The 25,192-nt window shown below is 38.1% G+C and overlaps 1 protein-coding gene across 2 annotated transcripts in view; it reads left to right on the top strand.

Annotated features, from left to right (window-relative positions):
• Nucleotides 1–25,192, top strand: part of LOC114228060 (testis-specific gene 10 protein) — a 125,567-nt gene that overhangs the window by 42,035 nt on the left and 58,340 nt on the right. For both annotated transcript variants that reach the window (XM_054728460.1, XM_054728461.1), the window contains exons 6-8: nucleotides 1,777–1,947; nucleotides 2,039–2,116; nucleotides 3,084–3,235. In XM_054728460.1, coding sequence (XP_054584435.1) covers nucleotides 1,777–1,947; nucleotides 2,039–2,116; nucleotides 3,084–3,235 — 401 coding nt within the window. The remainder of the gene's footprint in view (nucleotides 1–1,776; nucleotides 1,948–2,038; nucleotides 2,117–3,083; nucleotides 3,236–25,192) is intronic.

Below are 25,192 nucleotides of genomic sequence, written 5' to 3'. Positions count from 1 at the left end.
GTACAGGTTGTGGAACACAAACGCAAGTGTGCAGTAAACCAGTGCCCCAGCAACAACATCACCCATGGCCGAAGGTGGAATCATGTGGCCCCGAGAGAAATCAGGCTCCCTCCTCTCTGGTTTTGGGGTGCATCACCCGAGAACTGCTGCTGCCTAGTCACTGTAGCTCAGCATCTCCTGCGTTGAGTGTCTGCCCCCTGGTGGTCAATGCTCATCATAGTGATGGTCAGATGGAGGGAGGGATGCTTCGCATATTAGCCTTTTATATATGTAGATTTCTCCTTCAAGAGAACTAGAGGAGGGAGAATCCAAGGACTCTTTAGAAGGCTGTTGTAGTAGTCCACACATGAGGCATTTGTGGACTGGGCTAGGATGCTGCCAAGGAAGACTTGACAAGATTTGATTCGAACCAAATGGAGGGAGGAATGGAAATGTCTGAAGTTCTGTTTTGAATGACTGAAGGAATGTGGTAATAGAAAAAGAAATAGGGAAGTCATTGATGATTGATGGAAAAGATGTGGTTGGTTCAGACAGATGGAGTGCATTCAGGTAGGAATCGCCATCAGGCAGTAAGAAATGTAGGATGGGAGTAGGGAGAAAAGCAAGAGCTGAATATTTCGATTTAGAAGTCATCTGCTTAGAGGTGAGTTTGGGGCCTTCAGAGAGGGTGAGGTCTCTGAATGAGAAAGCTATATATAGAGGGTCTTGGAAAGTTTTATTGGATTGGAAAGAGAGAAAGAAGACAGGAAGCTAAGGCAGGGAAAGGGAGGGAATTATATCAAGAAGGATGTTCAAAACAATGTCAGATGTTGCCAAAGTATCAAAAACAAGAACTGAGAAAAGGCCATTTGATTTGTTAAGGTCATTAGTTGAAATTCTGCAAAATGTGGGAGCCAGGTTATAGTGGGGGGAGAAAGTGGGTAGTAAGGAACAGGCCATGATACGGACACTTAAAGGAGAGTCATAGGTTGGTAAATGGGCACAACAGGATTAAGTGACAGGTTTTCAATATATGGGAGCCCTGTGCAGGGTTGAAGGCAGGGGAGAAAGAGCCAGTGCAGAGAGTGCTATTCAGAGTGAGAGGAAATTATTAGCTGAGTCAGGGATATCTTAGAAGATACTTCAGGAGATGAGGTCCAGGATTCTGGTGAAGGTTTAGCTATGGAAATTATTAAGTAACATATCTTCCTCTGAGACTTGGAGACTAGTTGAGTAGGTAGAGATTACAATAGAGAGGAAGGAAGATATGTACTTAAGCCCCAAAGCAGGATATGCAATCATCTGAAGGAGTAGAATAGATTTAGAACCAAGGATGGTTGAACAGCATGTAAAGAGTATGTTGGGTTGTCATTAAAGATTGGTGGGGTTTTCTGTCAAGTTAAAGGTATCTAGTTCATGATGGTGGTATATACATTTATGTAGAGAAAGACTATAACACTATGATAATATTTATTAAACCAGTATTTTACCTGAATTCTGCTGAATTCATGTTTATATCACAAAATGGATGGAGTATACCATATATATTACTTAGTAAATAATTTTCTCTTGCATTGACTGACCCCAAATTAATTTCTTAAAAAAATTTGGCAAAGGTTTTGGAAAGCAAAATTCTGTTTGTATATAGCATTTGCATTTATTTGGATAAAGTCAAAATTATAACATTTTATCCTACTCCATGGCTGTTGATAATAGGTTTGGATTTCAACCAGCTGTATATAAAGCTGTATTTGTGTCTGTTCTAAACAGGAGTCTGTCTCTGTATTTAAATAATAGGCGCAGGAAGAGATTGCCCGGCTTCGCCGAGAAATGGTGAAAAGCTGTAAGTCTCCTAAATCAACAACTGCACATGCCATCCTCCGGCGGGTGGAGACTGAAAGAGATGTAGCCTTCACTGATTTACGAAGAATGACCACAGAACGAGATAGTCTGAGGGAAAGGCTAAAGGTTTGAGAGAATTTTATCTGTGTGAACATTTGTGAAACATGACACAGTGACATTGAAAGCGCTTTGTTTTGTTTTTGTTTTTTTTAACCAGATTGCTCAAGAAACAGCGTTTAATGAGAAAGCTCACTTGGAACAAAGGATAGAGGAGCTGGAGTGTACAGTTCATAATGTAAAGTCATTTTTGCACTTTTGGCTATAAACTGTCAGTGGCTTTCCCTTTTCCTTTTTTACTATGTTCAGAAAAGTTCTTTTATTTTTCAATGATAGGGTTTCTAATCCTAAAATAAGATGTGTGTGTGTGTGTGTGTGTGTGTGTGTGTGTGCGCGCGCGCGCGTGTGTATTGTAAACTCTTTATTCCAAAATGTGAGTATAATATTTTCCATGTTAGGTTGCAAAATGGCTTTAAAAAAAACCATTAGGGATGCGTTCTCAGGGATTTTAGCATGATTTTCATCTCCCTATTTCATTAAAGAGAACATTTCTAGATACAGGGAAACTGGATTATTCTACCTAAAGAGTAGCTAGTGTAGAGAAAATTATGGTGAAATGAAAATTAATGAGAAAAATATATGTAAACTGAATTTAAATGTGAGGCATCACCTTTTTTACTAATGAAAGATTTGAGATGCTATATTTGAGATATTATGACTATATAAACTGAATTAATGGAATTTGACTTTCTGTTACAAATTTAATTGAATGCATTTATAAATTCATGTGTACCATGTTTTTATAATGAGTAAAAAAAAGCAGTAGATAGGGGAAAATAATTTATTTCATAATTCTGCTTTATAGCTATAATTTGTTAAGTTGAGCAACAAATATGAATTTTTTTGCAAATAGGATATGTATGCGAAAGTCAAATTGAACCAGATTGAAAATGTAGATGGATATACCTTTCCTTTTTTAAATATATTTTTTATTGTTGCTGGTATTTCAGATATCTCTCGTCCCCTCCCCTTTATCCCCATGTATACTATTATTGTTCCTACTCCACAACACTTTGTCCATACAGCCTTCCACAAAGTTCAAGCCTAATCTGATCATCTCATTGTATAAATCTTGTCATCTACCAGTTTTTACAAATGGAGACTTTTTTAGTGATGGCAGTAACCTTGTCATTCCACTTGTATAGCTTGATGATGAACGTATGGAGCAAATGTCAAATATGACTTTGATGAAGGAGACCATAACCACTGTGGAAAAAGAAATGAAATCACTAGCAAGAAAGGCAATGGATACTGAAAGTGAACTTGGCAGGCAAAAAGCAGAGAATAATTCTTTGAGGTAAACTAAACTGCCTTTGAACAACAAATAGTTTATTATTAATGACTCTGCTTTTTGTAGTTTATTTTATAATGGTAATTAAGTTATTTGTTGACTTTAATTTTGGGGGGGATTATTACAAAACAGTTGTAGAAGCTTCGGCACACATTAAATGATTTCCCGAAGATCAATCACAGATTGGTAATGCCACACCTAACCAGGACTCATACTTAGTAATCTCAGTCTTACATATGGAGAAAGCCTGCATGTTTAACTAAAATAGCTTTTACAAAGCCATTCTGGGCACAGTGCATGTTTGACTTTAGCATTTGATTATTAATTTACCTTTATAACTTAAATTATGTTCTGGGTCTGAACAGTGTAAGAACACACAAAGCACAGGTTTTAGAGTAGCTTAGAAAAGAGGTGGTTTAGAATATAACAAGTCATAGCAGAGAAGTTGCAACATGGAATGGAACTGATTAGCTGAATGTCAACTGCTGTGCTTAGCCCATCCCACACACTGGTGCAGTGGCAGAAGACATTCCAGTGAAGCAGCCTACAGGCAGGAAGTAGAAGGGAATCAGTTTCTGAGGACCTCCACGCTCGGAGGTGGTTTTTTTGTTTTTTTACTTTTGGTACCTTTTGATGTGAAAAATAGCGATTGTACCTATTTTAAGGTTGAATTTCAGTGGATCTATTTGAAAAAAATAATAGTTCATGTGAGTGTGAAACAAATTATTAAGTTACAGATAATACTTGATTCGCATGAGCTCTCAGAGTCTTCTCTTTGATATTTCAACCCAGAGTATTGAGTCTGTGATGCCTACATTGGAATCAGTTGTCAGGACAGATAATCACTCAAATCCTTCCCTTCACCTACGCTTTTATTTCCTGCTTAAAAAGACATTGCAATCTCAGGTAAAATCAAAATAATAATCAATCCCGGCTGGTGTGGCTCAGCGGTTGAGTGTCAACTCAGAAACCAAGATGTCCCAGGTTTGATTCCCAGTCAGTGTACATGCCGAGTTACAGAATTGATCCGCAGTAGAGGGCATGCAGGAGGCAGCCAATTGATGATGTACCTCTGTCATTGATGTTGCTATTCCTCTCTCCTTCTCTCCCTCTAAAAATCAATAAAAACATTTTAAAAAATGATAATCAAATAAAACAGCATCAACAAAGAAAACCTTGGGAAATAGAGAAAAGTGTAAAGAAAATTTAAATTTCCCATGATTCCATAACCCAGGGAAGACTTTTAGTAATATACATCTTTTTCTAACCAGAAATATTTTTATCTGTGTACATAACCTTTTGATGTAATTGACATCATCGCATATTAAGTTATATATTTGAGCCATTTCACTTAATTGTAAACCATAAGCATTTTCCCAGGTCATTGGAAGTTCTTTGAAAACATTTTAATAGATTATTAAAATATTCTAACAGATAGATGTATAATTGGAGATATTTTTGGTGTATATTTGTTTTAATGATATTAAAGTTTGGTCAGTTTTGACATATGTATGTACCTCTAAAACAATCCCCACAATCAGGATAGTAGCCCTAACCAGTGCTCCCAAAAGTTTCCTCATACCCTTCTATAACCTCACTCTACCTTGAATTCCTAGGCAACCACTGATTTGCTGTCTGTCATAGGAAATTGTTTGTATTTTTAAAGATGTTATATAAATGAAATCACAGAGTATGTTTTATTTTGCCAGGCTACTCTCACTCACCATTATTATTCTGAGATTTATACATGTTGTCACATATAATCAAGAGTTTATTCTGTTTGTCACAGAGTAATATTCCATTGTATGGATATACCACATAGACATTTTGGTTGTTTGCTGTTTGGGACTACACAAATAAAAGTGTTATGAATGTTCTTCGGTGAGTCTTTATATGGACAAATGCTTTTATTTCTCTTGGATAAATACTGTACAGTAGATAGAGTAACTGAGTCACATGATGGGTATATGTTTAACTTCAGAAGAAACTGTAAACTCTTTCCCAAAGTGGTTGCACTATTTTATTTTACCTTTGCACCACCAGTGTATGAATGTTCTAGTTGTTCCATATCCTCACCAACACTTGGTATGCGGAACCTAATGTTAGCTATTCTAATCGGTATATATTGTGGTTAATTTGCCTTCTTAATGACTAATGATTTTATGCATCTGTTCATGTGCTTATGGGATATATATATATATTTTTTTCTTTCCTTAGTTTCTGTGCAAATCTTTTGCACACTTTTATTGAGTTGTTTATATCATTTGTAAGTTGTGAAAGTTTTTTTTGGTAGTTTAGGTATAAGTCCTTTGTCAGGTATGTGTTTTGCATATATTTTCTCCCTGTCTCTAGCTTGCCTTTTTATTTTCTTAACAGTGTCTTTTAAGGAGCATATGTTCCTGATTTTGATTAAGTAAAATTTATTGATTTTCAGAAATTCATATCCAGCTTTGTATGTTCTTTAAAGAAATCATTAAGCTTCAGGTAACTGAGATTTTCTCCCATGTTTTCTTCTAGCAGTTTTGTAGTTTTAGTTCTTACATTTAGATCTGTGATCCATTTCAAGTTACTTTTTGTGTATAGTACTAGAAATAGATCAAAGTTTACTTTTTTGAATATGGATATTTAGTTGAAAAACTATCCTTTCTACATGAAATTGTTTTCTGTCTTTGTAGCAAGTCAGTTGTCCATATATCTGAAGGTTTGTTTCTTGGTTGTCTATTTTGTTTGATGAACATATTTATATATCTTGATGCCAAATACGGTACAACACTCCTGGTTACTCTGGTTTAAATCTTCAAATTAGATAATGCTAGTCCTCCAACTTTGTTCTTTCTCTAAGTTCTTTTGACTATTGTAGTTACGTTGCATTTTAATTTTAGAATTGGCTTCATACATATAAAACAGCCTGCTTTGGAATTTGATTGAAATTGGGGACATGACATCTAAAGAATATCAAGTGTTTGCACTCATGAACACAGCGTGTCTTTTCTTTTCCTTAGATCTTTAATTTCCCATAGGTTATCTTATTGTTTTTAGTGTAAAAGTCTTACACTTTTTTGGATCAGATTTCCCCCTAAGTATTTCCTATTTTTTTATGCTGTTGTAAATGGAATTTAAAATTTCATATTCTGATTGTCTGTTGCTTAAATATGAAAATACAATTATTTTTTCAAATAAACTTTGTATTTTAGAACATTTCTAGATTTACAAAACATTATGAGGATACTACAGAGTTACTACATGCCTCATACCCAGTTTTCTCTGTTATTAGCATCTTACATTAGCATGGCATATTTGTTTCAATTAAAGAAACAACATTGATACATTAATATTAACTGAAGCCCATACCTTATTCAGATTTCCTTCGTTTTCCCCTAATACCTTTTTTGTGTGCCAGGATCTGGTCAGGGTCACCATATTGTATTTAGTTGTCATGTCTCCTTAGGCTTCTCTTGGCTATGACAGTCTCAGACTTCCCTTATTTTTGATGACCTTGACAGTTTTGAGGAGTACCATATTTTCCGGTGTATAAGACTACTAATCAGGTTTTGGTAGAATGTCTCTTAATTGGGGTTTGTCTGATGTTTTTCTCATGATTAGAGTGGGTAATATGTTTTTGAGAGAAAGATCACAGAGATAATATATATCCAGGGTATTATAAATACATACTATCAATATGACTTATCACTGTTTATTTTGACCTTGATAACCTGGCAGACGTAATGTTTGCCTTTCTAGAATGTCATATAATTTGTATCATACGGTGTATCGCCTTTTCAGGCTGCTTCTTTCACTTATCAGTGTGCATTTAAGGTCTATCCATGTCTTTTCATACTTTAATAGCTCATTTCTTCTTAGCATTGAACAATATTCCATCATATGTTTGTACTACAGTGTGTTTAGTCATACACCATCGAAGGATATCTTGGTTACTTCCAGTTTTTGGTAATTCTGAATAAAGCTGCTATAAACTTTATTGTGCAAGTTTTTGTGTGGACATAAGTTCTCCAATCAGCCCAGTAAATACCTTGGAGCACAGTTGCTGAGTCATATGGTAAAACTATCTTTAGCTGTATCACAAAGTGCCAACCTCTCTTCCAAAGTGACTGTACCATTTTGCATTTCTACCAGCAATGAATGAGTTTCTCTTGCTCCACAGCCTTGTCAGCATTTGGCATTGTCAGATTTTGTATTTTAGACTTTATAGTAGGTGTATAGTGATAGCTCATTGTTTTAATTTTTAATTCTCCAATGACAGATGATGTCATATATTTATTTGCCATCTGGATATCTTCTTTGGTGTTTATTTAGATCTTTTGCCCAGTTTTTCATTGTGTTACTTATTGTTGTCTTAAGATTATTTTTTGTATATTTTGGATACACATTTTTGTCAGATAGATATGTGCTTTGCAAATATATTCTCCCAGGCTGAGCTTTATATTTTCATTTGTTTTTAGCAGTGTTTTTTGCAGAGGAGACATTTTAATTTTTTATAAAGTTCAACTTGCTAACTTTTTCTTACATGGATTGTGATTTTGGTGCTGTATTTAAAAACTCATCATCAAACCCAAGGACACATATTTTCCTACTCTGTTTTCTTCTAGCAGTTGTATAGTTTTGGATTTTATACTTAAGGTCTGTGATCTGTGTTGAGTTAATTTTTGTGAAAGATGTAAAGTCTGTATTTAGGTTCACTAATTTGCATAGGGACAACCTAAATTTGTTCGAGCACCATTTGTTGAAAAACTGCCCTTTCTCTGTTGTCTTTGCTCTTTTTTCAAGTTCAGTTGCCTATATTTGTGTGGGCCTATATGTGGGCTCTTCTTTCTGTTCCATTGATCTATTTTTGTTTATTCTCTTGCAAAGCCATGCTGTCTGAAAGAGTTGCTATTACTTTGTCTTCTTCAATATTGTATTGGCTATTCTGGATCTTTTGCCTTTCCATGTAAGCTATAGAATCAGTTTATTGCTATCTACAAAATAGCTTTCTGGGATTTTAATTGGGTTTGCATTGAATTTTAGATCAAGTTGGGAAGAATTGGCATCTTACCAATATGAAGTGTTTCAATCATTAATGTAGAATGTTTCTTCATTTATTTAGATTTTTTATTGCTTTCATTAGTATTTTATAGTTCTCTGCACATAGATAGTGTGCATTCATTTTGGAGAGTTCTAGGACATTACTTCAAATACTTCTCATGTTTATTTTCTTCTTTTTTCTCCTTCTGGTATTTCAGTTATACCCACAGTTCTTGGATATTCTGTTCTATATGTTTTTTATTCTTTTATTTCTCATTGTATTTCAATTTGGGATGTTTTTACTGACCTGTGTTCAAGCTAAGTGTTTTTTTTAATTTAATAAATCTTTATTATTCAATTATTATTATTGTTCCTCTTTTTTCCCCCATAGCTCCCCTCCACCCGGTTCCCACCCCACCCTCTGCCCTTACCCTCCCCCACTGTCCTAATCCATAGGTGTGTGATTTTTGTTCAGTCTCTTCCTGCACCCCCACACCCCTTTCCCCCAAGAATTGTTAGTCCACTCCTTTCTATGCCCCTGATTCTATTATATTCACCAGTTTATTCTGTTCATCAGATTTTTTTATTCACTTGATTTTTAGATTCACTTGTTGATAGATATGTATTTGTTGTTCATAATTTTTATCTTTACCTTTTTCTTCTTCTTCCTCTTCTCAAAGAATACCTTTCAGCATTTCATATAATACTGGTTTGGTGGTGATGAACTCCTTTAGCTTTTTCTTATCTGTGAATCCCTTTATCTGACCTTCAATTCTAAATGACAGCTTTGCTGGGTAGAGTAATCTTGGTTGTAGGTTCTTGCTATTCATCACTTTGAATATTTTTTGCCACTCCCATCTGGCCTGCATAGTTTCTGTTGAGAAATCAGCTGACAGTCGTATGGGTACTCCCTTGTAGGTAACTAACTGTTTTTCTCTCTTGCTGCTTTTAAGATTCTCTCTTTGTCTTTTGCTCTTGGCATTTTAATTATGATATGTCTTGGTGTGGTCCTCTTTGGATTCCTTTTGTTTGGGGTTCTGTGCACTTTCTGGACTTGTAAGTCTATTTCTTTCACCAGGTGGGGGAAGTTTTCGGTCATTATTTCTTCAAATAGGTTTTCAGTATCTTGCTCTCTCTCTTCTTCTGGCACCCCTATCATTCGGATGTTGGTACACTTGAAGTTGTCCCAGAGGCTCCTTACACTATCTTCATATTTTTGGATTCTTTTTTCTTTTTGCTTTTCCGGTTGAATGTTTTTTCCTTCTTTGTATTTCAAAGCTTTGACTTGATTCTTGCAATCCTCTAGTCTGCTGTTAGATCTCTGTATAATATTTTTTATTTCAGTCAGTGTATGTTTAATTTCTAGTTGGTCCTTTTTCATATCCTCAAGGGTCTCGCTAAATTTATCGGCCTTTTCTAGAAAATTCTTGAAAAACCTTATAACCGTGGTTTTGAACTCTTTATCCAGTCGTTTGCTTTCCTCCATTTCTTTCATTTGTGATCTGTTTCTTTGTCTCCACATTTTGGCTGCTTCCCTGAGTTGATAGAGTGGCTTTGTGTGCTAGGTATCCTATAGGGCCCAGTGGCTCAGCCTCCCCAATTACCTGAGGTAGACACTCTTGGTGCACCCCTTTGTGGGCCGTGTGCACAGTTTTGTTGTAGTTAAGCCTTGATTGCTGTTGGTATCACTGGGAGGAATTAACCTCCAGGCCAATTGGCTGTGAGGATCAGCTGTGTCTACCCTGGGAGAACTTCTGTGCTGGAGACAGCCTTGTGAGACAAGACTTGCAAAAGCCTCTGTGCTCAGCTTAGATGGGGCGGAGTCTCAGGGCGGAGCAGACAGCATTGGTTTCCCATCAGCCCTGCCCTAATAGGCCCCTGTGTCTCAGTGTCCCGTGGTAATCGCTGCAAGCACCTCTGAGAGAAAGCCACCCTCAAGTTCCACCCGCTGCCAGACAGTCCATTTTCTCCCCGAATGAGTCTGGGTCCTCAGAGTCTCGCCCGGAACTGGGTTCAGTGCAGTCAGGAGCTTTTGTCTCCCTGCTGCTTGAGAAAGCCAGCCGCGCACTCAGTTGCCAGTCCTCTCCGCGTGCGTGCATCTCAGTACCTCTGCCTCCTACAGCTCCTCTGAGTCTCAGTGTGCTTTTCTCTTTCCTTTTAGTTGTAGAATTTACACTCAGCCAGCCTTCCTGTGGTTCTGGATGATGTCCGTTTTGTCTTTTAGTTGTAGTTTTGAAATTGTTGTGCGAGGCAGCAGTTTAGGTGTTTACCTATGCCGCCATCTTGGTTTCTCCCAGACCAAGCTAAGTGTTTTATTCTTGACTTTGTTGAGTCTACTGATGAGCCCATCAAGGGAACTTTTCATTTTTGTCACAGTATTTTGTTCTTTTTAGCTTTCTTTGTTATTTTCTCAGACTTTCTGTCTCTCTGCTTACATTATACATCTGTTACTGTATATTATTTACTTTTTCCATTAGTGTCCCTAAGCAGTTAAACATAGTTACTTAAAATTTTTTTGTTGGATACTTCCCATTCCATGCAATATCTGAGTCTGTTTCTGACCCTTCATGGTTCTATTTTTGCTTGATTTTTCATGTCTTGTAATTTTTTGTTGAGGGTGAATCAGATTGTAGTGGGTATTGGTTAATTGAGGTTAAAGAGGCCTTTAATGTGAATGTTTATGTTACTTGGCTATAGGAGTTGAGTTGTGTTCAATGTTTGGTGTAGCTGTAGGTTCCAGAGGCTTCATATTCCTCGATTGTCCTGATTTTTGTATCTCCTCTTGACGTTAGGTTCCCTATCTTCTCCTCCTCAATAAGACTGCAACCGGCAGCTTTTTCAGTTGTAATTCACTGTGATTATCCTGAACTCCTGTTAGTGTGCTTGTTAGGAGAGGGGGAAGGATTATCTATATATATAAAAGGCTAATATGCAAAGTATCCCCTCGGGAGTTTGACTGGGAGAACAGGAGTTCGATCGATTGCTATGACATGTGCTGACTATCAGGGGGTGGCGTGAAACATGGCGGGCAACCAGTGGCAGTGACAGTGGGCGCTGAGGGAGCGAGGGAAGGAGGAGGCAGGGAGGCGGGGACAACTGCGTGGTGACGGGGTGTGGGTGGTGAGGGACAGAGGAGGCGGGGATGTGGGGAGGTAGGGGGAGGGGAGAACCATGCTGTGGTGGTGTGTGGGTGGCGAGGGAAGGAGGAAGGTGGGGAGGCAGGGAGGCAGGGAACCTGATTGGCCCTGATTGCTGGCCAGGCCTAGGGACCCTACCCATTTACGAATTTTGTGCACCGAGCCTCTACTGTTCTATAGTCATGTACTTTAAACCTCAGTCTTTTAGTGCATCTGTATCTCTGGACTCTGATATTACCTGTGTTTTTCAATGATATAACTTTATTTGTTTGTTTGTTTGTTTGTTTTTGTAAGTACTTATGTGAAACTAGGAGGCTAGAAGTGATAGAGTGGAAGGAATACCCTTCCCCAGCCGGGATAAACTCTGGTAAAGTTTTTTCATTTGAAGAGTAAGCCTTATTATGGGGGATGCTCTTTGCATATTTTAAAATAAATACTTTTTTCCTGTCAGAGACACAAGGGATCCTTTTTCAGATCTTCACTGTGAAAATCAAGTAGGGTTCCTGAAGGTAAATATGGGGCCACTCTAAGAATGTGGCCCCTACGATCTTCTCACTCTCATGTTAATGCACACTCAGCTTCCAGCAATGCATGAACATTATCATTTAAATGTTTTAATCATTTATGGTTTTAGTGGCTTCTGCTCCAGGTAAGCATACCTTAGTTGTGACTCTCTGGATTTGCCTTTCTTCTCACATTTTAGGGCGCCAACACACTCTGCACCTCACTATCCTGATGTTTTCACAAAAAGTCTTTGATTTTCAGTTTAGTCATCTTTTTCTTGTTGTAACAATGGGAATGATGTCTTCTAAGTTTTTTACATGTGAGGGCTGAAACCAGAAGTTTTACAATTTTTATATATTTATCTGGTATTCTACAACCTTGCTAAATTTACATGTTAGTTCTAGTGGCCTTTTTGTAGATTACATTTTATTTTCTGCATACTCAATTAGGTCATCTGCAAATAAAACAATTTTACTTGTTCAATCTGCATGTTTTTTGTTCTTTTCTTGCCTGTTGTGCTGGCTAGAATATCAAGTACATCGTTGAATGGAAATGAAGTGAACATTCTTGAGTGTTTTCATGTCCAAGAGGGAAGCTTTCAAACTCTCAGTAGTTAACATGATATTAGCTGTACATCTTTCATAGATGACTTCTATCAAGTTGAAGAAGTTTTGTTCTATTCCTAAATTAATGAGAGTTTTTTTGTTTATTTTTGTATTGTTTTTTTTTTTAGGAATGGATGTCCTTTGTCAAATCAGGGTATATTATATTATGATTTTTATAGATTTCTAGTCTCAGTTAACTAATATTTTGTTTAAGATATTCACATCTATTTTTATAATTGAGATTGGCCAACAATTTGCCTTATTGGGGTTTTTAAAAATGAGAATTTGGTATCAAGTTGTGTAAACCTTATGATAATATTTCCAATTCATTTTGTTTTCTTTAAATACCTGGAACAATCTATATAATATTAAATTTTTAGTACTTAGCAATGAAGCCATTTGAGTCTGAACTTTCTCTTTGAGGGAAGATTTTATTTAATTAATGGATAAAGGAGCATTTAGAAATTTCTTCTTATGCCATTCAGTGTATTTTTTTGAGGCATGTCTCCATATTCTGAAAATTAGAAAACATGTTTTTTATGTTACATTATCCTTCACCATTCTAATGTCCACAGAATCTGTAGTGATTTCCTCTTTCTAGTCTGTTGTTTTAAATAGTCTTTTCAAAGGACCAACGTTTTGCTTTGGTGATTCTCCCTTTTATTTGTTTTATTATTTTATTAACTTTGTTCTTTATTATTTCCTTTTATTTCTATTTCTTCAGATTAATGCTTACAGTATTACTTTTCAGGCTTTTTTTCTCATATGTATATTTAAGGCCATAAAATTCCCTCTGTTCATTTAATTCTTGGCCTAAAACCTCTATTTTTTTACACCCATATCTAATCTAGTTGATCCTATCTTCAAAATGTAGTTGAAGCTGAGCATTTCTACCACTTCTGTTACAACCTTGCTGATATTAAGCGATATTTTGGTAGGTAGAGAATGCTAAAGGTTGGGGATTATTTTTATTTTAACACTTTGATAATACTCTGCCACTATCTTCTGATTTTCATTCTTTCTGCTGAGAAGTACGCTCCAAATTTATTTTTCAAATATCAGTAGCTTATACTTTATAATGCACTCACATTTATCATAGTTTTCCTATTTACATATAAAAAAGACAAATAATTGCAAAGAACCTACTTAGGAGCTGTAAAATCCAACTACATTCAATATAGTTAAAATACTGTTCTCCTTTTTGTCAATTGATGAGAAAATGACTAGTTTTATTCTATTTGTAAACTTTACTTATTAAAAGTTGAGTCCTGAGAACAGTTCAACACCTGTCTAGATTTCAATATCTCTAAATTGAGTACATGTTCCAGGCCAAATCAGCCAAAATGAAATGCATCCATTGCTGTTTGGGTTTCACTGCTGATAACAAAATCCCCAGGGTTTCAAAGCCAATATTCATTATTTGTGTTTCTATACTGCTTATATAAGCTTTCTAAATAGGTGTAGTATTTTAGTAGCAGAATTTTTCTGTTTGAGTTTCCATGTCAGATACATTAACACTTGTGAAAAGCTGGCATGTTTTGAGAATACTTCCTAGAAACATATTATAAACAAAAACAAAAAAAAAGTTCGTGTTTCTGCATCTGTGCATCAAACATCTCAAGGCCAAGAAGTTAGAATTCTCCATACAGTTGAATGACTGACAGAGCTATCTGTTAATAAAAAGTTAGTTTGGGTCTCTGTGTTCAGTGATTCCCAGACAGGTTTAATTTGAGTTTGGGTATTTGAGCCTAAAAAAGATTTCAATATTACAATCTATTCCAGGTAACATGATATTCTATGTAGAAAACCCAAAAGAATTTACCATAAAAATCTGGAGCTAATAAGCAGTAATAACAAGGTTGTAGGATGCAAGGTTAATATACAAGGTCAATTGCTTTCCAATACCAGCAGTGAAGAAGTGGAATTTGATATTTAAAACAATATAATTTATATTAGCACCCCCTCAAAATAAATAATTAAGTATAAATCTAACAAACTAAGTATAAGATCTGTGTGAGTAAAACTATAAAACTCTTGTGAATAAAATCAAAGAATTAAATAAATTATAGATATTTCATATTTATGGATAGGAAAACTCAGTATTGTCATGATGAACAACTAGACATCCATGTGCAAAATAATAAATCTTAGACATAGTCATCATACCCTTCAAATTAACTCAAAATGCCCCATAGACCTAAAGGAAATGCAAAACTTTAAAACTTCTAGAAGATAATATAGGAGATGAGATTGGGTATGGTGATGACTCTTAATACAATACCAAAGGCACAATCCATGAAAAAAATAAACTGTACTTCATTGAAATTAATGTCTTTTGCTCTGCAAATGAAAATGAGAAGACAAGCCACAGACTGGGAGAAAATATTTGTTAAAAAACCATTGAATAAAAGACTGTTACTTAAAATATATTTTTAAAAAACCTCTTGAGAACCAAGATGGCAGTGTAGGTAAATGTGTACTCACTGCCTCCCATGGGAACATCAAAATTACAACTAAAATATAGAACAACCATCATTCAAAATTGCCTGAAGTCTGCTTGAATGTAAGTTCTACAACTAGAGAATTAAAGAAGAAAGCACATTGAGACTGGTAGGAGTGGCAGAAGCGCAGAATGGGTTGGTCTGACAGCCATGTGTGGCATGTTTTTAATTGGAAGGGATATCACAGCTGTGGAGGCCTCCTGTGAGGAGCAAGGGGTCCCAGCCCCACACCAGACCCCTCAGCCCAGGCTTCCGATGCCGGTAAGAGAAGTACCAGTAACTTCAGGCTATAAAACCTGAAGTGGGGATTGTATGGTCTGAAGCTGCCCACTGGGTGCACTGGCTGTGGGGGCCTCCCAGGAGGTGCAGAGTCAGCCACTGCCTGGGAGCACCCAGCACAAGCTGCAGAGCAATCTGCAGATAGCTGCTACTTGTGTTTTGCTTGGAAGTGCCCAGGCAAAGCCAAGCTGTCTTGGGCCTATTATTGATAGGTATTGGGCATGCTGATGCCAGCTGCTGCTTGTTTGAGAGATTTTAGCAAAGTCTGAAGCCTGAGCCAGGGCAGGTCATTCATTTGGAAAAGTGTGGGTGTGGTTGCAAATTGAATGGGGTAGGGCAGTGGTTGGCAAACTGAACTTTGAGTTTGCCGACCACTGGAGTAGGGTCTTGGAATCATCAGGATGAAGCATAAAGCATGAGCCAGGCTTCTGGAAACTCAGATATGGCTGCCAGTAAGCTCTGTGATGGGGAGGTCTCAGCATAGGAACAATGACCCCTATAAGCAACCCTGTCTTAGAAAAAGATGCCCCCAAGTTCTTGCTCCAATGCCTCACAATCCAGTTCCTCCCCATATGTCCCTGGATTCCCTCCCCCACAATCTTCTGCCCCATTGCTGGACCTCAGAGGGAGGGAGCAAGTCTGAGTAAGTTTATGCACCACCCTTTAAGAGGAACTACCTGGGTCTCCAGCAGTCTTCATGTCACTGAGCCACAATCCCCGCTAGTTTTTATAGCCCCAAGTTATGGGGACTTCTCTTCCTTGCTCTGGAACCCTACACTGGGGGGTGTGGTGTAGGGCTCATACCCCTTGCTCCTCACGGGAGTCCTCTGCAGCTGTGATATCCCTGCCAATGAAAAACAAACAAACAAACAAACGAACAAAAACACCCACACCACACATTGGTGTCAGACCAGCCTGCTCACTCCGCCCCTCCTATCAGTCTCAGTGTGCTTTCTTCTTTACTTCTCTAGTTGGACTTCCATTCAGCCAGATTTCAGGCGGTTCTGAATGATGCTTGTTCTGTATTTTAGTTGTAGTTTTGATGTGATTTTGGGAGGGTGCAAGTAGTGGCATTTATCTACACCACCATCTTGGTTCTCCCAATTCCCTTAATATTAGTGTTCAAGCTTTTCATTGATGTTTCTTTAGTCTATGATTTTATATATTATGTTAGCTATTATTTCTTTGACTATTTTGTTTGTTCTTTCCTACTGGTATTTTGGATTAGAAGAATATTGGACCTTCTCATTCTGTTCTTTAATGTCACTTAACCTCTCTCTCTTTTATTTATTCCCTATGTTTAATCATAGATAATTTCCACTGATCTGCTTTTCCCCCACTTACTAATTGTCTCTTCCTCTGTGTCTATTGTGTTCTTAAACTTGTCTATGTTTTTTAAAATTGTTTCAGTTATTTTAGTTTAATTTTTTGAAGTTCTCTTTGAAATCTTCTGGTTCTTTTTCCTTTTTATGATTTATTATATTACTTATTTTATGTCTCAGTATTTAAACATAACTATTTTTTTTATCCTTACCCGAGGACATATTCATTGATTTTTAGAGAGGGGAAGGGAGAGGGAGATAGAGATAGAGATAGGGAGAGAGAGAGAGAGAGAGAGAGAGAGAGAGAGAGAGAGAGAGACCTCAATGTGAGAGAGAAACATTGATGTCAGAGAGAAACATCGATTGCTTGCCCTCCTGTATGCGCCCCAACCGGGGATCGAACCCTCAAACCTATGTATGTGCCCTGACCAGAAATTGAACCCATGACCTTTCAGTCCATGGGACAACCTGTGCCAGGGCAACACAAGTATTCTTAATTTTCTATTTGAAAACACTACAGTCTGAAGTCCTTGGAGGATCTAATTTAGTTTTACCCTCACTAAGTTTGGGCTAATAAAGTGTTTTTAAAATTTGAATTGCAGGCTAACTTTCAACATGCATTTATCTGAAGTTTAGTTCTTAGCCTGGATTGAGGATATGTCCCTCCAGAGAAGTTTTGTGTTTATTTCTGTCAAGTGCTCTAGATTATACATATGACCATCTAGAACCAGATTTCATTTTTATGTTTTATCTTGAGATTAAGAATTCCCAAGGAAGACTTTTAGTTGTTATTATTACCCTAAGCCTAGCAGTGGTTGGTTGACAAGCTGATTTTGTCTAGTCTGACCTTTTCACTTACGTTATACTCCTCAGTGGCTTTATGTCGGGGGGTGGGAGGGGGAGGCTTAGTTCTAATTCTTGTATTGCAGGCATCTCTATGGCCTCATCTTTTGTTTCTGAGTTAAAACACAAGACCCTAGAACCATGGTCGGCAAACTGCGGCTCGCGAGCTATATGTGGCTCTTTGGCCCCTTGAGTGTGGCTCTTCCACAAAATACCATGGCCTGGGCGAGTCTATTTTGAAGAAGTGGCGTTAGAAGAAGTTTAAGTTTAAAAAATTTGGCTCTCAAAAGAAATTTCAATCGTTGTACTGTTGATATTTGACTCTGTTGACTAATGAGTTTGCCGACCACTGCCCTAGACTACTGATGTTGCAGAATTTACGTGACCGGGAAAGTGCTTGGAGATTCAGGAAAAACCCTTATTTAAAGCTACTGGCTCAGGGGATTCGAAGATCCAAAGCCTGAACAACTTATACAATGAGATTCCTCCTTATATATATTCCTAAATTCTTTGTTTCCTTACTTCCGGGCTTTTGCAGCCCTACCTAAGTTAGTTAGAATGGGGAAGTAAGATTACAGCTAAAGGCCTGGCCTGGGTGGTCTAGTGACCTCCCCTCTGGCTAAGCTGTTAAATTCTTGGTTTGTGGCCCTTGTAAACTGGGAGTATTTTGGAAAACAGATTATTGCCTAAGGAAGGGACAGTGACTTAATTATAGGCTAATAAGAATGTGGGCTAGGACACCAGTCACTGGCACAGATTCAGATTGCTAGCCGCCCCCTCCCCCAGGTTGCCCCCTATATTCCTCCTCATTCCCTCCTCTTGATCCTCAAGCTGATTTTCAGCCTTTTAGATTCAATAGAAGACTCAAAGCTAGGGAGTAGGGTGTTCAGCAGCTTGAGTCTTTTTCATCTTCATCACCCAACAGATTGTAATGGCAGTCTAGAAATCTGGTCTGGAGTAACATCTGGGGCTTCAGGGCTTACTGATTCTCTATTAGCTATTCTAAAACATGTTGGCTCTCTTAGAGGAAGGTATAGGGAATCTACACAGGTTTCTTCATTTCTGCCTTCAGAGCTGTTGGAGTAGTGAGAAGCATATCTCAGGATCTCATCTATTTCTCCTCCAGTTGGCTCATTGTCCTTGCTCTGCTCATGTCTGTCTAACTGCTTAACACATCTCCTCAAGTATCTTGGCTCTGAATTCTTCCAGGGAAAGTGGGCATCAGTGGGCTCCTCTAACTACTACCATGCTGAGGAGGGGCAAAGTTTTCTTTCAGAGCCAAGAGATCCTTGCTCTCTGTCAGAGGGACTATGAGGCCTGGGCATGGAAGGAGGTGGCTTGTGACCTGATGGAGACAAACTGTACTATAAAATTATTATTGAGCAGTTAGAACAGCAAGAGTTACAACAAATGGTCCGGTGGAAGGAAAAAGAAAACATTTCAGTTCTAATTTCCTATTGAAATAGAATTTTTCTCCTTAAAATCACTCTTTTATTAAAGAGACAAATTAAGACCAGTGTATCTATTGCATTCAATTTGGCCTGATTGTTTGCATAAACACAACAAGAATAGTAACTGACTGCCTTTGCCGGAATTCCATGATTGAATCTCAATGTGCCCCTTAGGGCAGAGAAGCCACGCCATCCAGTTGCTGTTAGGCCTGCCTGCAATATCTGCTGGGTTAGGTGAATTCCTCACCAAGATCTGTACTTGCAGCTGCTCTGCCCCTTCCCATGCCCTAGGCTTCAAGGCCCATCTCAGCAGCCCTCCTACTCCTCACGCCCTAGAGTGCATTAGCGTTCCACAGGGACACAGAGGCACCCTTGCTGCACCCCGCTTCCACTCTGACCAACCGCCAGCAATGGCAGGGTATGGGCCTGAGGCTCCAGCACCATCCATTTTCAGGGCTACCAAGCAAGATACCAGGCTTTCTCCATGGCATTCTTGGCTTCACGTCTTCAGAGTCCAGACAAGACTCTTTAAAACATGACACTCCAGTCAAAGTTTTCGGTCAATAAAACCACCATTGGAAACCAGTCTTATTGAATTTATGCAAAGAAATGCATTGCCATGATTCATTAAGAATTGCCAAATTTCGGAGGGATAATATAGGGAGAAAAATACACTAACTTAAAGATCTTCTGATTTCCCTTGCCAGTCCTTCCCATGGACTCTTCAGAAGATGTAATATTTTTCCAAGTGCATTATAACAAAACAGTAACTGTCTCCAAATGACAAGAAGAGATTTAAAATGACACGGATAGGGATTTCACTATAATGCAGATGACATGGAATGTTGTCCTTTTTGTAAAACCCAATATTCCATGATATTATAACCAATAACCATTAGTTATAACTGTATTTGACAATGGTTCCTATGTACCTTCAGTATAAAATTTTCCTTCATGAGAGAGAGAAAAAACAAACATTCGAGGCCTTTCAGAGCCTATTGGGATGATTTAAAGCCAATTCTAGATCAAGAGAAAGTTTCTTAAAATTCAAACCCTTGAAGGATTGTCAAACTTGATTTTACCAAAAGATTATATATTAAAGCGTATTACACAGGAACATAGGCTAGCAAACTTCAGTTCCTACGATTAAAAGATGGTCTTTTTTATTTATTAAATACCTGATTAATATAAAATAATTATTTTACTAGAAAAGAACTAACCAAATAAGGCTTATTTTCTAACTTTATTTGTCCTTGGGTGTGGATAGCAAATGACACTACTAATAATTGGATTTCTGCTATCAGCCTTCCTGAGTACATTGGAGACTTAAGTTACCAAAGACATAAGCTATTTACCCTCTGTTTAGGGAGGCAAAATGCAAATAATTTACTCTTAAGTGCCTTGGTTTAGGGAAGATAGGATTTCTAGATGGTTGCAAATTGCTGTTTTACTATCTCAGTTTCCCTGTACTGCTTGTCCTGGACTACTGGCCTGTGTCATTTAATCAATTTCCTTTTAATATTTCTTCCTACAAACTTTCTTTATAACTTTCACAGACATTCTTACATCTTTCAGAACCATTCTTACAACTTTCAGAAATAACCAGCTTTAGAAACCACCTTCTTTCTCCTTCAAAATGCATAACCATGCCTCAGACCTTCCATTAAGTATTTCTACTCTAACATTCTTTCTTTCTGTCATACCTTCAGCAACTCGTTCAGACCTTTTCTTTTTTTCTTTAAAATGTATTAGAATTCTTCACTCTTAGAAACCTTAATTTTTCAATGATAACCAAAAAGTAAACAGCCAGCATTTACATTTATGAAAGCACTCTTACTTTCAGGAAAATATACATTCAACAAAGTACAAGAGACCTTCTGTAATAAAAACTAAGCACAGGTGAATTAAAATATGTCTAGCAGTTAATATTTCAGTATTTTATGTTATTTTAAAATATTTAGACATTTATCATTTAACCCAGCAATGTTCCAAAGTCTTTAAGTTACCAAAGACTTTAGAAAATTATGTATAGGCATATGAGGCTAGAGAAAAGGCAGGGGCGGAGGGAGCAGGCCCCTCAGCCTGTTCCCAGGCCTCTAGCTGCTTGGATTCAAAACTGCCATATTTTTCCTTAGAGATAACATGCTAAGGTTTGGGCAATACTGCTGTGGCTTCTGTTTCTGGCCCTCAGGGCCAGCCCTTCCCTGGGCCACTTGTTCTACAGTTGTGAACATTATGTTAGCTTTCTGTTTCTGCCTTTCTTATCTTTATGTACATAGACCTTCTGAGCCTTTTTTTTTTTTTTAACAGCTCTTCTGCACTTCTATCCTTCCAGTTCTCTAACTTTGCAGTTTTCTTGAGATGTCAGGCCAACTATTGGTGACAAAATGTAATTTTTAATATATCTTGGCCCAACAGGTCCTTGGGGTCTGGCCTAGAGTACTTTCCCATTTGATCTTTTAGTCTTGGTAAAATTTGGAAGGCCCTTCTTCTTTGCCTTGCTGAATATGGAAGGCTTTATTTAGGTTCTGAGACCGGGGAACTGCTTCCCCAATCCCTTTAATTATTAGTTCCCTGAGGGATCTCTTATGTGTCCCTGAGGGTCTTGTTGTTAACCCTTTGCACTCGCTTGCTTTTTTCTCGATTCCTTTATTCTAATGCTAACCGTGTCGAGTCACACTCGACATCCGAGTGCAAAAGGTTAAGGTCCCACTGGAGCTCCCGGGTTTGGAAATTTTATATCTGCTGAAGCACAGCAGGGTCAGCCAGGTGCTCCCTTTCCTAGATAGCCATAGCCAGCCTTCAACTAATCCCCCCTTCTTTTCCTGAGAATAGTATTCCCAAGATAAACATTAACTTGGGTCTACATATACACTTGTGGGCCCCAAAATGGGCCCAGCTGGTCATCTAAGACACATGGGTCTTCCAGGAGAGGTTTTAACTGTTTTTTTTCCACTCACCAACTTCTTTTGCAACCTAGAAAAGCTGGTTTCTGGTGGCACAGAGGCCTCAGAGCCAGTTGGATGAGGGGGAGGCTGGGATTGTAAATCACCATCTTGGCTGTTCCCTCAGATTGTCCCCTCGTCACATAGGGAAGAGAAGGCAGGATAAGGGATATCATTTCTCTGTCTGCCCATGTTCTCTTTTAGGCTTCTCTACTTTTACAGGGAGAAGGATGACTGGCCCCTTCTCCAACAGAGAGCACAGTCAATCTCCTATTGAGTGACTGGACTTTTATTATTAACATATTTATAATTATTACTGAAAAGCTTTATCACAAATCCTTCATTTTAGTTACATCTATTTATTATATCTTAACAACTTTGAGATTTTAAAGCCAATTATTACCTAAAGCATTTTCTTGACCAATTTTGTAACAGGTGTAACTCAATGTGAAAGTACCATTTTATTTTATTTTCCTTATTAAACCAGGAGTGGCCCTGCTTCGCAGCTAGAGGGTACTTCTACAGATCTGTTCCTCCCAGTGTTGGGGAAAAACAGAACAGTGGTAACAAGTTATAGTTATGGGAAATATTATTTATGCTATTAAACATGATTGCCCTTTCTGTTCAAAGAAAGGACGTACTAATCTGCCTAGGAGTCATATGCCCCCAGGACCTGGAAGTCACCCTTGAAATGCGGTCCATCCTCATTCAAAAATTGCCCATTATCATGAAAGCATTAAACTTGTTGCCCAACCCAACCTGCATAGCTTATTTCCTTATGTAATTTAAAGTATATTGTATTGGTCTAATTTAGTTCAAAAATATTTCTTTTTAGGGAGAGAGTAGATCTTTGTGTCATCTCGGGGCCCTTGAGATGTCACAAAGTTATCTCTCAGTTAAATACACAATTTAAAGATTATCAAAGCTTAAACTGATTTTAACATTAAAAATTTGGTCTTGACCACAGAATTAATCTTTTTCAATATGGCTAATAAATTGTTATATTCTAGTAATGCCACAGAAGTACAGAATATACTTTGAATGTTATAGAGAAAACGCTGGAAAGACACACCTACTGCCCGCCCATTCCTTTGCTGCCTTGCCCCCAAGTGTGCAGAAGCAGCAAAGCTGTGACCTCTCCAAAGTGACCTCCCCTCAGTTCCATTTTGGCCAGCCTGGGCAGATTTGTGACGTCACAGGCAGGCACAAAATTATCTATTGGTCTGGCCTTTGTTTAAACTTCCTTGGGTTAACATATGTGCAACCTTCACAAATTTTACACTTTCAAATTAGAATCTTAAAACTTTAACGCAGCACAGTAAAATGACCTTTGGTTCTGAGTGGCACAAAACCTACACAGAAAGTTCCCTATATTCATAAACAAGGGAAGAGCAAACTAAAGTCCCTAAAAGTTAGAAAGCCAAAATTACATTGTAGACATACAGAGATCTCACTAGCTAAGAGTTTCTGGCAGCTGATGTAACAGAGGGAGAGCAGGAAGAGTCACCAAGAATAAGGATTCTTGGCAGCTGCTGGGACATTCTGCAATCTCTGTCATGTGTTCAGCCTCACCACATACAACTGGGCTTCACCAAAGCGGGACTTGCCCCATCTTTAAACAAACAACAAAGAGACATAAAATATCAACAAACACTCTCATATGGATGCATGCAACACACTAAAAGTTCATATCAAGAGCAATGTCTTCTGTTCCTGGTTCAGGAACTGTCCCTCCCCAGAATCTCAGCATTCTCCCCAATAGACTATTTTGGGAGACTGTATCTCCTAGGCCTGGAATTTCTGTTTCCCATCCTTGGCCATAAGCTGGGGCCCCTGATTTCACAGAGAGGCATCTGCATTGCAGGCAGCGGTCTGGGCCCTTCTTAAAATTCTTTAGCATACATTCTAAGACAGTGGGTTTAGAGGAACTACTTCCCATGTTTGAAGTTAAACCATGTAATCCCTCCCAGTTAACAGAGACACGGGACAACACAAGGTAACTCATTTCACACAGACTCTTAAATTCACATTCACAAAACAGTCCGAGCTTTGAGTTCCACCCACAGAAAGTCCCTGAACTGAGGCAAATATTTTGCCTAAGTGGTGATCAGCCACTTCTGTCCTGAAAGACAAGCCTGAACTCGAGCTGGTCCCCTGGGGGGAAACTCACTAGTCAGACGTCTCGTTCCAGAAAGGGCTTTCCTGTCCTTGGAGTACACTGGGTCTCAGGTGGGGGCCCAGGTCACCCAGGCCCGATGAGGACTGGGACTCAGTAAATCACTGGAGGCGCACCTCCCCATCATCAGGGGCTCAGTTGAGCGGGCCCACCCGCTGGTCTTGTGCAGCAGTGCCTCAAAGGGGCAACTTGGCTGTGTGTTTCTTGGTCAGGGAACCAGATTATGTTACAGAATTTACCAGGCCACCGGGAAATACACTACAAGTGCTTGGAGACTCAGGAAAAACCTTTATTTAAAGCAGCGATGCTGGCTCAGGCTATTCAAAGATCCAAAGCCTGAACAACTTATACAATGAGATTCCTCCTTATATATATTCCTAAATTCTTTGTTTCCTTACTTCCGGGCTTTTGCAGCCCTACCTAAGTTAGCTAGAATGGGGAAGTAAGATTACAGCTAAAGGCCTGGCCTAGGTGGTCTAGTGACCTCCCCTCTGGCTAAGCTGTTAAATTCTTGGTTTGTGGCCCTTGTAAACTAGGAGTATTTAGGAAAATAGATAATCACATAAGGAAGGGGCAGTGACTTAATTATAGGCTAACAAGAATGTGGGCTAGGACACCAGTCACTGGCACAGACTCAGATTGCTACTCCCCACCCCAGATTGCCCCCTATATTCCTCCTTACTGAGACAGGCAAACCCCAATCATATCTAGCATAACATCAGTTCATAGTTTTATGGCTCTAATTTGGCTCCAGGGGGCTTCCCTTACAAATTCTTACAAGTTTAGCTATACATATAAAAGGATGCTTCTTTATATTGTAGGATGCTTCTTTATATTAGAAGACTTCCAGATTATCTAGTTTCATAATGCCATAAATTATATATTCTGTTTATTTCTTTATTGACTAAATTCAATGAGGTCAAGACTGATGTCCACCAAGTTTGCTATAGGTTCCTAAACATCTAGTTCCTGATATATATTAGACACTTAATAAATGTGGAATGAATGAAATGCTGTTCAGTATAGATTTATTTATAATAGTGACAAACTGAAATGAATATAAATGCCTAATAGTAATAAAATACTGAAGTAAATGTTTATATTTACTTAAAAGTAAATGGCTATTGCTGATATAATATGTTTTTAGGCAAAAAATGATGATTTGGAGGACTGTGTTA

Source organism: Eptesicus fuscus, chromosome 16 (genome assembly GCF_027574615.1).
Source record: "Eptesicus fuscus isolate TK198812 chromosome 16, DD_ASM_mEF_20220401, whole genome shotgun sequence".
Taxonomy (NCBI): domain Eukaryota; kingdom Metazoa; phylum Chordata; class Mammalia; order Chiroptera; family Vespertilionidae; genus Eptesicus; species Eptesicus fuscus.
The sequence above is the reverse complement of the archived record's forward strand: the minus strand, read 5'-3'. Positions and strand labels throughout refer to the sequence as shown.